Source organism: Hyla sarda, chromosome 1, assembly GCF_029499605.1.
Source record: "Hyla sarda isolate aHylSar1 chromosome 1, aHylSar1.hap1, whole genome shotgun sequence".
In the NCBI taxonomy this organism is placed as follows: domain Eukaryota; kingdom Metazoa; phylum Chordata; class Amphibia; order Anura; family Hylidae; genus Hyla; species Hyla sarda.
In genome coordinates this window covers 407176251-407191036 of record NC_079189.1, presented here as the reverse complement: position 1 = coordinate 407191036, position 14786 = coordinate 407176251, and the positions used below count along the sequence as shown (strand labels likewise).

At 42.8% G+C, this 14786-nt stretch overlaps 1 protein-coding gene across 2 annotated transcripts in view; it reads right to left on the bottom strand.

Moving 5' to 3' along the window:
- Positions 1-14786, bottom strand: part of NDRG2 (NDRG family member 2) — a 42242-nt gene that overhangs the window by 14928 nt on the left and 12528 nt on the right. For both annotated transcript variants that reach the window (XM_056528600.1, XM_056528599.1), the window contains exons 2-4: positions 3579-3649; positions 3042-3083; positions 494-599 (exon numbers count right to left, since the gene is read on the bottom strand). In XM_056528600.1, the coding sequence (XP_056384575.1) occupies positions 494-599; positions 3042-3083; positions 3579-3641 (211 nt within the window). In that variant the 5' untranslated portion in view covers positions 3642-3649. The remainder of the gene's footprint in view (positions 1-493; positions 600-3041; positions 3084-3578; positions 3650-14786) is intronic.

The window sequence follows — 14786 nt, the reverse complement described above, 5'->3', positions numbered from 1 at the left end:
AATAAGACAGAAAAGAGAACAAAACATTTAGAAGGATAAAGCTGATAAAAAGGTTATAGGGGGCAGGGATTAGAAGCGTGTGAACAGCAGGGACAGTAAATAGAATTCCATTATCCTGGCAGCGGCTAGATTTCAGTGAAGTATCCTGGGAAGTGAACCCCTATTCCTTATTCTAGGCATGTCTAGGTAATGGGTTTAAAGCTTTTCACTCAGCCTGCAAAACTGTCCACACTGACACAAAAACTAAGATCCTTTTCTTGGGACCCTACTTACTGCTCACATCTGACTCAATTGCCAACGTAAGTCAGAAGAAAATAGTAAAACTGGGACAAATAACTGGAAAGACAAGGGCAGAAGAGAGAAAGACACAAATAACAACAATGCACAAGGACAGAAACCCCCCCGGACAGACAGGTGAACCCCACGTGAACAGCCAAGACAGATATACACAACACTCAACAATAAACTGAACACAGACAGCCCTCATACTCACGGTCCATCCCCACATCATGGAATGTTACAATCGCTGGCCTCTTGGGTTTGGGGGAACCCTGAATTGTGACTGTCACCATCCCATAGGGAGTTTCGATTGAATGTTTCTATACCATGAGATACACAAAGAGTGAGACTGAGATAAGCATATACCAAATGCTGGAAAGAGATCAATACAAGATCAATAAGACACTCACTCCATTAGGTCTCAATTCACTGTGTGCAAATATTGGTTGATATGCCACAGAAAAATGGTGGTTTCTGCATCTCTTTATGACTTAGCATTTGGTCAAGAGCAGAATTCAAGCGGGAGGATCTAGGTAAAGTGGTACTCATACCTGTATAGATGCATGGTAGGTATGCAAAGCATCTGAACACGAGAATACCATTTCATGTGGTTCAAATAGCAGGAGTACAGTCAGTTTATATCAAAGCTTCCTTCTTTATGTGAGGTCAAACACTCAAAGGCCCAGATTGACTAATGGTTTCACAATGATGCCAAATAAGGCTTTTGGGTTTTCATCCTGCTCGATTTATTAGCTATATGCTTGCTTCTTAGTGTGCCATTTTGCACCACATGGTACCAGTCACATCACGAATGCAAAAAATGGACCACTTTAAACCCATCATCAATGTAAAGGGAAAGCTGAAAATACAGGGGTGAGGCCACACCCCTTCTAAAGATTCTTTGAATGTTCGAGGTACGTGGAATATCAAGGAAAAGATGACATGATAAACGCATCAGTAAAGGTGTGCATATGTGCAAAAAAATGTCTAGTTTTGACATGACTAAATCTGGCCCATAATCTAGATTATTGATATGGATGAGGTCTTCCAAACAAACATGTGAACCACAGTTGCACAAGCCAATGCAAAGGCCTAAACACTGTAAGAGCATCTACAAAGATATCACTAAATAAATGAATTCACAATACATTATTCAGTATAGTAGCAAGAACCCATACATAAAGACACATCAGGGCTCCAGATTAGTTGAATGAAGCATGCATAGTGCAAAAAGGCACAAAAAAAATCTCATTGGTACACAAGACCTTGTACTTCATATAAAATGAGTAGCTGTGTCATCAAAACATATGTGCACCATCTACACTGCTCAAAAAAATAAATGGGAACACTTAAAACAACACAATGTAACTCCAAGTCAATAAAACTTCTGTGAAATCACACTGTCCACTCAGGAAACAACACTGATTGACAATCAATTTCACATGCTGTTGTGCTAATGGAACAGACAACAGGTGGAAATTATAGACAATTAGCAAGACATCCCCAATAAAGGAGTGGTTCGGCAGGTGGTGACCACAGACCACTTCTCAGTTCCTATGCTTCCTGGCTGATGTTTTGGTCACTTTTGAATGCTGGCGGTGCTGTCACTCTAGTGGTAGCATGAGACGGAGTCTACAACCCACACATGTGACTCAGGTAGTGCAGCTCATCCAGGATGGCACATCAATGCGAGCTGTGGCAAGAAGGTTTCCTGTGTCTGTCAGCGTAGTGTCCAGAGCATGGAGGCGCTACCAGGAGACAGGCCAGTACATCCGGAGACGTGAAGGAGGCCGTAGAAGGGCAACAACCCAGCAGCAGGACCGCTAGCAGGTAGCCAGACTGCCATTGGGTACTGAGATGAGATCCTCAGACCCCTTGTGAGACCATATGCTGGTGCGGTTGGTCATGGGTTCCTCCTAATGCAAGACAATGCTAGAGGCTGGAGTGTGTCAGCAGTTCCTGCAAGAGGAAGGCATTGATGCTATGGACTGGCCCGCCTGTTCCCCAGATCTGAATCCGATTGAGCACATCTGGGACATCATGTCTCGCTCCATCCACCAATGCCACGTTGCACCACAGACTGTCCAGGAGTTGGTGGATGCTTTAGTCCAGGTCTGGGAGGACATCCCTCAAGAGACCATCTCATCAGGAGCATGCCCAGGCATTGTAGGGAGGTCATACGGGCACGTGGAGGCCACACACTCTACTGAGCCTCATTGTGACTTGTTTTAAGGACATTACATCAAAGTTGGGTCAGCCTGTAGTGTGGTTTTCCACTTTGATTTTGAGTGTGACTCCATATCCAGACCTCCATGGGTTGATAAATTTGATTTCCATTGATAATTTGTGCGATTTTGTTCTCGGCACATTCAGCTTTGTAAAACGAAAAGTATTTCATACGATTAGTTCATTCATTCAGATCTAGGATGTGTTATCTTCGTGTTTCCTTTGTTTTTTTGAGCAGTGTATAAATAAACAAACACTCAGTCTCATTGATATAGTGCCAATAAAACAATAACTCCACTTGAACCTTTGAAAACATAGTGTACCTCCCCTTACACAGGGCAAGAATGGACATATATATGCCCATTAAAAAGCGTGTAAACCCAGTTATTCAGGCCCCTTCATAAAAGAAATGCTTACTTCACATCATTTTACATGGTATACAGATAACATATACAGCTTTTATGTACTTGACCTACAGACATGGCCTGTCCAAACCATGGTTGACATCATAAACATGGTAACTAACAAAGGCATACCTGCTCTTGCACTTGAAGCAGTTTTGCGGCTAGCTCAGCTGCCTGAATGGAGAACAAAGAGAGGTCATTGAGAAGTGTAAATGATGAAGAGGGTACAGGCAAATGTTCATAGCCATAATTCATATACATAAGAAGGAAAGCATGGCACTCGCCAAAGGATCTTCGAAAATTCGGTAAGTTTTATTTCAGCAGAACAACATATTCTTCGAGCTGACATGCCAAGAGAACGAGTAAGTGGGGAAGGGGACAGTCAGTTTCACGTCACAGTGACTCTTTTCCTGGCAGGAAGAAGCAACAATATGACGTGAAATGGTCTGTAGCCTAAGAAATCCAGAAGATCCTGTGGCAAGTTCCAGGCTTTTATATGAATATTGGAGGCACTCTGTACAGTTTATCTAGCATAGAGACCCCCCCCCCCCCCCCCAGGACCAATTATTGGACTGATGAGATTCATGGCTTGTATGGGCGTTTGGTTTATTAACCCCTGCAGTACCTAGACTCACTTCTCTTTATTGTGGTTCATAGCCATAGTCTTACCTTTAAGGGGTCCTGCATAAGAGCATTGTCCTCCGTGATCTGAACTTCTTGTAACTCCGACATCTCCAGATCTAAAAACACCCAAAATGTATTTATGTATTACATCAAACAGAGTGAAAGCAGACAATTGTATACTTTATGAAAAGAGGCGCATTATGGGAGAACAAAAGAAAGATCAACAGTGACAACAGATGAGGCAAAATGGTTGCCTTTGTTTGTGGAGTACATTGGTATATCTACATGTACAGGATCTGCTACAGATTTTATGCTGTGTTCAATAATTTTGTAACATTGATTTCTGCAGCAAATCCTGTACATGTGAATGTACCCTTACTTATATAAAGTATAAAATAAAGTATCCAATATAAAATATAAAGTTTCCATAATATAAGGCCAATGAGATAGTCAATGAACTGCAGTGTCATGATCATACAAGTCCGCAAAGTTTCTATAACCTGTAGTATGTTCAACCATTCACAGTTCAAATGGAAGACAACCTGCGGCCAATAATTCTTCACAATCAACCATCATTTCTAGAGGACTGACTGTCATGGAAGAGTAGTGCAAGCCCCTATGGGAAACGGTTGTACAATACAAAGTACAATATACTGGTAAATTCTATAAAAATTGTAACAGTGCAAAACCGTCTCTAGAGACGGCACATTTCAGAGGGCTCTAGCACCGTCTAATGTACCTGCTGCGGACGGAATGTTGGCTGAATTTTTTAAAACTGTGTGAACAAACCTAAATGCTTCACTTAAAAACACATTTTGTTCTGTACTTACGTATATCAGGTCTAAACTTGTAGGACAGTTATTAGATTAGAGGAGATACGTGAACCTTTAAGACCTATGCACACCAGACAAAAGTCAGCTAAACCCTCTATTCAAACAGGACTATCAGGGGGCCTGCCGACTCTTCGCCCCAACATATTGTGACAGATGTTGGGGCAGAGAAAGTTTAGGCGTATTAAATTTCGATACCCAATCCTTCTGTATTCTTAGAAGATGAGCTGATGCCAGTGGTGTCTGGCTGCAGCTCTCTCTTCTTTCCCCTTTTGACTACTTGGCTAAGCTGAGCATGCATGTATAAAGGGGAAATAAGAAGGACAGCTAGAAGACCGTTATTGAGGGTTCATTGAAACCTTTAAAGCATCACAGTCACTTGAAACAACTCTTTGACATGTTGCCCAGATATGCAAGTTCTGAGACCCACTGCAATCACGAGTTATAAACCGGTAAAGTGTGTGGCCACGCACTCCATTGCCTCACTGTCCGCCAAGTCAGGTTTATTCCCTCTATTAAACTCTAAGTAGGAGGGAATCAGGTTTGCGTGACTGCCAGGGAGTGAGTTGCGCACCTCACCCAGCTAAAACTTGTGATCCCAGAGAATCTCAGGACTCATACCCGATATGTAACTAATGACAGTGACCATTTATAGGGGTACTCCGCCCCTAGAAATCTTATCCCCTATCCAAAGGACAGGGGATAAGATGTCTGATTGCGGGGGTCCTGCCGCTGGGGACTCCCGCAATCTTGGCTGCGGCATACCGCCATCATCACTGCACTGATGACGGACGATACAGGTCGATGAGGTCACAGCTCCGCCCCCTCGTGACGTTATGGCCCGCCCCCTCAATACAGGTCTATGAGAGGAGGTGTGATGGCCAACACGCCCCTCCCATAGACTTGTATTGAGGGGCGGGGAGTGATGTCATGAGGGGGCGGAGCCATGATGTCACAATGCCCTGTCCCCAGCATCACCCGTCATCAACGCTCTGTGCAGCTGAGAAATGGGGGTGCAGCAGGAGAGATCGTGGGGGTCCCCAGTGGCTGGATCCCTGCAATCAGATATCTTATCCCCTATCCTTTGGATAGGGGATAAGATGTCTAGGGGCCCAGTACCCCTTTAAGGTAACCATACACATGCACAAGATTGCTGTTGGCCAAACTCTCTTTAAGCTGACCACTATCTTTCCCAATCTCCACACATGATCACTGTGTTTGGATTATAGAGTAGGGTAGGCGTCTGTAAGACATCTCTAGAGGTGACTAATCTATGCAAGAACAAGAAGATTGGGCAGTTTGAACTTTCACATGCCAATCCTTCCCACCCTAACATCAATTGTTGGATGAAAATCAGAAGGCCCCCACATAAATGATATGGTCGGCTGGCCCTGTCGAAATCTGTAAGATTGACACTCGTCTAAATGTATATGGTCAGCTTTAGTCTGCCTTATTACAATATCCCACAACAGGATATATTTTTTAGTGCAACATACTGTACATAAACAAATTCACATTATTGTGGTGACAAATCAGATTTTTCAGTGAAAAGTCAAAAATAAGTTGAATAAAAAAACACAAAAATAATACCAAAAAAATGGATGGGGGGTTTCATTTGAAAGCTTTATGTGTGTGTGTGTGTGTGTGTGTGTGTGTGTACATCCCTAGTAGCAATTTATTTATTTGCAGACAAACACTATTTTATCCATTATCCAACTGTCCAGAGTAGGAGCAAATGCCCAAAGCAAACCTATCCTGCTCTGGACAGTTCCTGACATGGACAGAGATGTCAGCAGAGAGCATTGTGGTCAGACAGACAGGAAATTCAAAAAGAAAAGAACTTCCTGTGGATCATACAGCAGCTGATAAGTACTGGAAGGATTAAGATTTTTTTAATAGAAGCAATTTACAAATCTATAAGTTAGACGAAGAAGAAAGAAGTCGCACTCACCACTGGAAGCAGTATAAAAAGTGTACACCTTGTTGGCCGGAAGAAGCGTCAAGTCTGTGACGCGAAACTAGTTGCCGCTGGTGGTGTGCCCCCGCATCTTGAGAGCGGCTGCTCTCACTCCCCGCGTGTGTGACCGTATTTAACCTTTCCACTCTGCCGGTGTGAATAAAGGACAAGACTTTTTATACTGCTTCCAGTGGTGAGTGCGACTTCTTTCTTCTTCGTCTAACTTATTGATCTGAATTACCTGCCTGTTTGGTCTGCACCTCCACGTAGCTAGGAAGATCTGCCTTTAAGGTCACAGCAGCGCTTTTCACCCCATGCATGGAGGCTGATATATTGGATTAGCAGTGCCTGGTGCTATATCTGTTCTTGATAATTTACAAATCTGTTTAACTTTCTGGCACCAGTTGATTTAAAAAGAAAAAAAAATATGTTTTCCCAGTGTAGTACTCCTTTAAATTCCCAATACAAAGAAGCTTCAAGGTCAAGGTTTGTTGTACAAGAGACGAATAACTGGTAGTGAATAAAGTTGAGTGAGGACACGTTTGACATCACCATGTTGATTTGTGAGAGTACAGGACGTAGCCTGTTGCACAACTTGCAAAATATCAATTAAATATAAAAGAGAAAAAATATCAATCACGCCATAGAGAACAAACAGTCTCCAGCGTTGCTCACCTGGCAACCTCCCTTTTGGCCTACCCCAGCTATAGACATGGATTCTTACTCAACTGTTTGCTTCTTGCCACCCTGGCATCAAACACTCCCTACGTACAAAGCTGTGGGAGTATAGTGCTGAATGAAACATTCTCTAAACAGCATCCATATTGTGGCCCATAGACATGAAAAGTTTTTGGGTTAGCTGGACTAAAAGGTCAGTGGAACTGTGACAAAAGTAACAACTAACCAAAAACAGTTGTCTTTGCTCTTAGTAGATGCAGAGTGCAAGAGAAAAAAAATGTAAAAAGAAAAAAGCTAAATTGTACAGCAAAAATTATTTACGATGTGTACACATCAAACTACTGTAGGCAGAACAAAGCTATTTAAAATGCACCTGTCATTTCAACAAACGTCTGACATCTCATAGTGATGTCTCAGACGTTGCGATCAGTGGGGGTCAGGGGGCAGAAGAGTTTGGCTGGGTGCTGTGTCTCTTCCTTCCTGTTCAGCTCTCCTCACAAAGCTAAGCCAGCGGTATACGGATCTGCAGGAAGTTACAGACCTTACGAAATCTGTATACCTCTGGCTCAGCTGACCGAGCACAAATAAAGGGGCAAATCACTCAGCCTAGCCCTTCTGCCCCTTCATTTTAGCGATCAGTGGGGGTCTCAGAACCTAGACTATGAGATATCAGAATTTTGTTAAAATGAAATACAATTGAAAGGAAACCTGTCACCAGTTTTATGCTATTAAACTGCGGGCAACAAGATGCCAACACACTATTATTTACTCAGAAACACCTAAGCGCTTCAGAGGAATCAAAGTTTAAAAATGCCACTGGGACCCAGGCAACTAGTCAGTGGGGCATGCTCAGTGGTTGCTCCAAGTCCTGAAGACGCTAAGGGACATGTCTCTCCTTACACACAGATATACTCCACACAGACGACATGTACTCCACACAGACGACATGTACTCCACACAGATATAATCCACACAGATAGGGAGAGACATGGCACTCAGCACTTGCAGGGCGGAGAGCAGCAGCAGGAACCGCCCCTGTGACTAGTCACCTGGGTCCCAGTGGCATATTCCCTACTGTGCCAGCACCAATTTTATGTTGCTCATAGTTTGACAGGTTCCCTTTAAACATGCATGCTCCTCTGAATGTGCATGCTTATTTCAACTGGGGAGAGGAATACAACAGTCTTTAAAGCGGTTATCCTGGGATTATACCTTTACACCTATCTAATCAGTAGAAGCTATATTTTGAGCAATTTCAGCTATTGAGCTGTTTCTTAAACAGCAGCTTATAGATGGTCTTACCTAAAAATGTCTATTTTGAGTAGAGATTTCTTTTAATAACGCAGGTTGAGTCAAGCCAATGACTGCAAGCCAGAATATATTATGTCAGTTGCTCCTCAGTCCCTCTTTAGCAAAAGACTGTAAATTGCCATTGCTAAGTAGCAAGTGAGAAACAATAGACAGAATCTTAAAGGGGTATTCTGGCCAAATTCATCTTATCCTCTATCTAAAGGATAGAGGATAAGATGTCTGATCACGGGGGGGGGGGGGGGGGGTCTGCCGCTGGGACCCCCCGCGATCTTGGTGCAACACCTGCATTCAAGCCCCCCTCGTGATGTCACGCCCCCTCCATTCATGTCTATGGGAGGGGACGTAACGGCTGTCATGCCCCCTCCCATTGACATGAATGGAGGGGGAGTGACGTCACGAGTGGGCTTGGCGTGACGTCTCCAGTCCCGGAAACAAAGAGGTGCTGCACGGAGATGGTGGGGTCCCAGCAGTGGGCCCCCCCATGATCAGACATCCATCCTTTGGATAGGGGATAAGATGTATTTGGCCGGAATACCAGGGGCCAAGTGCTGGAAAAAAAAGTGTGGGAACTCACCCAAGACTTCCACTCAAGGGCTGGTCCTGCTAATTGGAACAGTGTTTCTGCTGTTGGAAAAGAGTAAGAACTCGTTCCCATGCGTTCCTGCAGGACTTGAGCCCTGCGGAATACCCCTTTAAAGCTGCTCAAATGTTCTTCTTACAGATCAGTGTTTACCACATTGGCCGCAATAAGGCTGCTCATCCAATCTTAGTAGCATCAATTATGTATATTTCCCAGCCGAATACATGATCTCATAGTCCCAATTTCCTGTCAGAGTAATTTAATTTTGTGTTTATTAACCAAGTGCATCAAAGTAACATTGTCTTATACAGAAAATCCCAATACATAATCTTACAGCATAAGAGCAAACATGCTCCTGCAGCAGGATATCCGTTTACATCGCCGGCATCTTCTGGGCCCAACTCTCTTTATAATATATTTATTAATGACCTGGTAGAGGGATTGTATAGTTAAGTATTAATCTTTGCAGAGGACAGTGCACTGTTAAAAATGGATCTGGATAGGTTGGAGGTTTGGGCTGGGAAGTGGCAGATGAGGTTCAACACTGATAAATGTAAGGTAATGCACATGGGGAAGAACAATCCAGGCTGGGATTATGTATTAGGATGTAATCACCAAGTACACTATCCTGTGCATTTTGATGCTCAGGATTTGAAACTGCAGATTTTATACTGTTGAGTTCAATGTAAAGTAAATGACTGAACTAAATGACTGAGCTTCAAATCTGCAGCATCAAATCCTGCACATCAAATATGCGAAGGATACTGTACATGTGAATACACCCTAAATTGGAGAACACTTGGGACGACTGACATGGAAATGAAATTAGGAGTATTAGTTAACAGTAAAATTAGCTGTAGTGACCAGCGTCGGGCAGCTGCTGCCAAGGCAAATAAAATCATGGGGTGCATCAATAGGGGCATAGATGCCCACGACAAGGAAATAATTCTATCACTGTACAAATAACTAGTCAGACCACACATAGAATACTGTGTACAGTACTGAGCCCCAGTGTACAAGAAAGATATAGTGGAGCTGGAGAGGGTTCAAAGACGGGCAACCAGAGTAATACAGGGAATGGGAGGACTACAGGACCCAGAAAGATTATCAGAATTGGGGTTATTTCATTTAGAAAAAAGAAGGCTTAGGGGAGACCTAATAACTAAGTATAAATATATCAGGGGCCATACAGAGATCTCTCCCATGATCTATTTATACCCAGGACTGTATCTATAACAAGCGGGCATCCTCTACGTTTAGAGGAAAGAAGGTTTCTACACCAGCAGAAAGGGGTTCTTTACTGTAAGAGCAGTGAGACTGTGGAATTCTCTTCCTGAGGAGGTGGTCATGGTAAACTCAATAAAATTGTAGAAAAGGGGTCTGGATGCATTTCTGTACAGTAATAATATTACAGATTATGGATACCCGATTTATAGGGAAAGGGCAACAATCCAGGGATTTATTCTTATTTTTGAAGCCGTGAAGGATTTTTTTTATTTTATTTGGTATGGGGCAATTGACATCTGCCTCATAAGGGTTTTTTGCCTTTCTCTGGATCAACAGTAGAGACATAGTAGGTTTAAAGGTTAAACTATGTTCCTATGTCTACAGCGATAAGGATACAGATGTAGACTTTCATGGGACTTCAGGCACATCCAATTTTGATGGCTACAAAGTTGCGGGAGATATAAACAGATATCCTGCCACATGAGTGTGATCGCAGTTGGCAGGGTCTATATTGAGGAATCTCCAGCTGAAAAAATTCCAGACAGAGGTCTGGAAGGTGCCCGTCACTCACTGAATCAGCCGGCGCTAGGATCGTGCGGACATTGATGTCTCCATAGACAGCAATGTATTCCATGTGGATGCTGCCAATAGAAAGACTAGAATAATTCTTTCCGTTGCAGAATTTCACTGGCAGAAGCTCTGTTGCTGGATGTCCATCTAAGTAATTGAGAGAGAAGGGCTTTGGTACGGGTATATTCACATCGCATTAAAGGAGTACTCTAGTATTCCTGCTCCGTCCTGCCCGGGCTGCAAAATAAATGAAAATGAACCATCTCTCACTTTCCTGGGTTCCCGCGGAGCGCCACTACAGCTGATCGGTCCTCCGGTCCATCTCCTTCATACTTCCGGGTGTAACGAAGCGTCACATGGCGCTTAGCCTATTGCCGGCCGCCACGATCTTCTGCCTCGGCCGGCGATAGGCTAAGCGCCATGTGACGCTTCGTTACACACGGAAGTATGAAGGAGATGGACCGGAGGACCGATCAGCTGTAGTGGCGCTCCGCGGGAACCCAGGAAAGTGAGAGATGGTTCATTTTCATTTATTTTGCAGCCCGGGCAGGAATACTCTGCACTAGAGTACTCCTTTAATTCCACACATCCGCACCAATTCCGCATTCGGTGTGAATGGGAGTGTGGAATCCCATAGAAATCTATTGTGCTTTTAATTTGATGCAGAATCCCTGCAGAATGCTGCATGCAGAAATTCTGCCAGGTAAATATACCCTAAGAGAGAAAACAAGAACCCAATGGTCCCTCTCGAAGAGCTCCAAAGATCCTATATGCAGACAGGAGAAACGTCCGGAAGGTCATCTATCACTGCAGAAATCCATCAATCTTGGCTTTATGGCTGAGTGGCCTTTCTTCGGACAAGAAGCATGAAAGCACAGCTGGAGTTTGCAAAAAAGCACCCAACATTTTCTGATCTGATTTAACCACAATTTAAGTTTTTGGCCTAAATTCTAAGCATCATGTCTGGAGGACACCAGGCGCTGCTCATTTTAGTTTTCCCTTCTCAATAAAAATAGTAATGATGCACTTTCTAATTATGGGATTCTAAGTGCAGAATGATGGGTAAAAATTTTTACATTTTTTTTCCCCCCACAACATAATATATGAAAAAAGTAAAAGGGTTCCCCCCACAACATAATATATGAAAAAAGTAAAAGGGTCTGAAAACTTTTTACTTGCACTATGAGTGAATGTGAAGGCTAGGTTTACATAGTCTTAGGCAATTATATTCAATGGGATCAAATGAAATGGGATGCGGTTTCCTCATAAAGTTACAGACTTCTGCTATTTACTCTATTTACAGTATGTGTTGGTATAGGGTTTTTCTTTCTTTTTAATTTTATTTAGAAATGTAGTTGGCAGGGCTTTTCAATTCAGTTGACACTACAGTTTTCCCATGAATACTGAACAAATATATGCTAAAAGGACACCCTTCTAAGTTTGGTTAACCCCTTAAGGACCAGGTGTTTTTCTGTTTTTGCACTTTCGTTTTTTCCTCCTTACCTTTTAAAAATTATAACCCTTTTGCACTTAAAAAAAAATATGAGGGCTTTTCTTTTGCGCCACCAATTGTACTTTGTAATGACACCAGTCATTTTACCCAAAAATGTACGGCGAAACGGAAAAAAATTTCATTGACTGACAAAATTGAAGAAATAAAATGCCATTTTGTAACGTTTGGGGGCTTCTGTTTCTACGTAGTACATTTTATGGTAAAAATGACACCTTATCATTATTCTGTAGGTCCATATGATTAAAATGATATCCTACTTATACAGGTTTGATTTTGTCATACTTCTGGAAAAAAAATCATAACTACATGCACGAAAATTTATACATTTAAAATTGTCCTCTTCTGACCCCTAAAACTTTTTACATTTTTCACGTACGTGGCTATATGAGGGCTCTTATTTTGCGCCGTGATCTGAAGTTTTTATCGGTACCATTTTTGTTTTGATCTGACTATTTGATCACTTTTTATAAAAATTTTTATGGTATGAAAAGTAACCAAAAATACGCTATTTTGGACTTCAGAGTTTTTTTGCGGGTACGCCATTGACCATGCGGTTTAATAATATATTTTTATAGTTCGGACATTTACACACATGGCGATAATACATATGTTTATTTTTATTATGTTTATATATGTTTTTTATATGAAATTTGGGAAAAGGGGGGGGGTGATTTTAACTTTTAATAAAAAAGGGGTTAAAGGGGTATTCCAGGATTTTTTTTATTTGACTATGCTACAGGGGGCTGTAAAGTTAGTGTAGTTCATAATATAGTGTCTGTACCTGTGTGTGACGGTTTTCTCATAATTCTTCTGTGATTTTCACTCCAATATTTATTTTTACAGCATACAAAATTATTGTTGTCTCAGATTTTTCCCAGCTTGCAATGCGGCCGAGACCTGACTCACTAGTCAGCTGCTGACAGGGAGCCTGTCTGCTTCAATGGGTGGAGAGATCAATCTGTAACCAATGCCACAGCTGTAGGCACCCTGATTGAAAACCATAGGTCTTTGAATGGATGCAGCTCATTTATGTTTCAATGGGTGGGGTGGCTGATGTGTGGGAGGGAGGGAAATGGAATTGTGGGATTTGTAGTCAAAAAAAGAAAAGTCAAACAGGAAATACTAGTTCACAAAAAGCTAGCCCCAGTGTTATGGTAATCTCACAACATAGCCATTTAGCCCCAAGATTTTGTTTTTGTTTACTATTAATGAAATAGTTGATGAGGGCTTGTGGGGAAGGTTTTTGTTTTTGGAATAAAAGTTTTTAAAACGTGTTGTGTTTTTAAAAAATTTACTTTACAGGCTTACTAGTAGAAGCTATCTTATAGACAGAGTCCATAACTAAGCCAGGGCTTAGCGTTAGCCCCAATTACAGCTAGCGCTAACCTCCCATTTATCACCCCGGTACCCACTGCCACAGGGGTACCGGGAACAGCCGTTACCGACAGGCCTGGAGCTTCAAAAATGGCTCTCCTGGCCAAGGCAGTAACAGGCTGGCATTATTTAGGCTGGGGAGGGCCAGTAACAATTGTCCTCACCCACCCTGGTAACATCAGGGTGTTGCTGCTTCGTTGGCATCTGGCTGAGAATAAAAATGGGGAAATCACTCTCACATTTTTTTTTTATAAATATTTAGTTGTTTATGCATAAAATGTGTGGGGTTACTCATTTTCACTCTCCGGCAAACACCAAGGAAACAGCAACAGCCTGACGTTACCAGGCTGGGCGAAGACCATTGTTACTGGCCATCCCCAGCCTAAATAACACCAGCCTGTTACCGCCTAGGCCCAGGAGCGCCATTTTTGATGCTCCAGGCCTGTTGGCACTGGCTCTTCCTGACACCTTTGTGGTAGTGGGTACCAGGGTAATATTTGTGGGTTAGCGCTAGCTGTAATTGGGGCTAGCGCTAAGTCCCGGCTTAGTAATGGGCTCTGTTTATAAGATAGCTTCCACTACTATGCCTGTAAAGAAAATTGTATTTCCTTTTTATAGAAATCATGGTTTTGTCTAAGTTGAAACACAGGCATGGACAAAGTCCAGTAAGTGAGGGTGGGCTAGCACTCCTCTGTGCTCTCTCCTGTCTAATAGCACTCCTTTGTGCTCTCTCCTGTTCTATCAGGCAGGAGAGAGCACAGAGGAACGTGCTCTTGAATCACCCAAAGTGCAAGAAAAAGTGCAAAACGTGTTACACTAAAAAAACTTGCACAAAGGATGCGGTCTATTGCAAGCCCTTCTCTGACAGGAGAGAGGCCCCCCAAAAAACCTTACCCTTTGCCTCCGGACCAAAAGGTGCCTGCGAGGTTCCAGGTTTGATGTCCCTTTTCGCGGAATCTACTAAGGGACCACAAATGCTCCCGGCATCCCCCTTGTTGTTAGCCAAGGTATCTACCCACAGAGCCATTGACGGTCGGTACCCTGCCCATGCAGGAGTACCCGGGGTTTTTGCAGGGAGGTGTGGAACCTAATGGCCACACACACCTCCCCTAGACCGCTAGGAGGGACACCCAGAAGGGCTACCGTATCCTAACAATCCTGTGGACACACAACAAGCAAAGAGTGGCACAGTGACAAAAAGAAAGAAATAAGT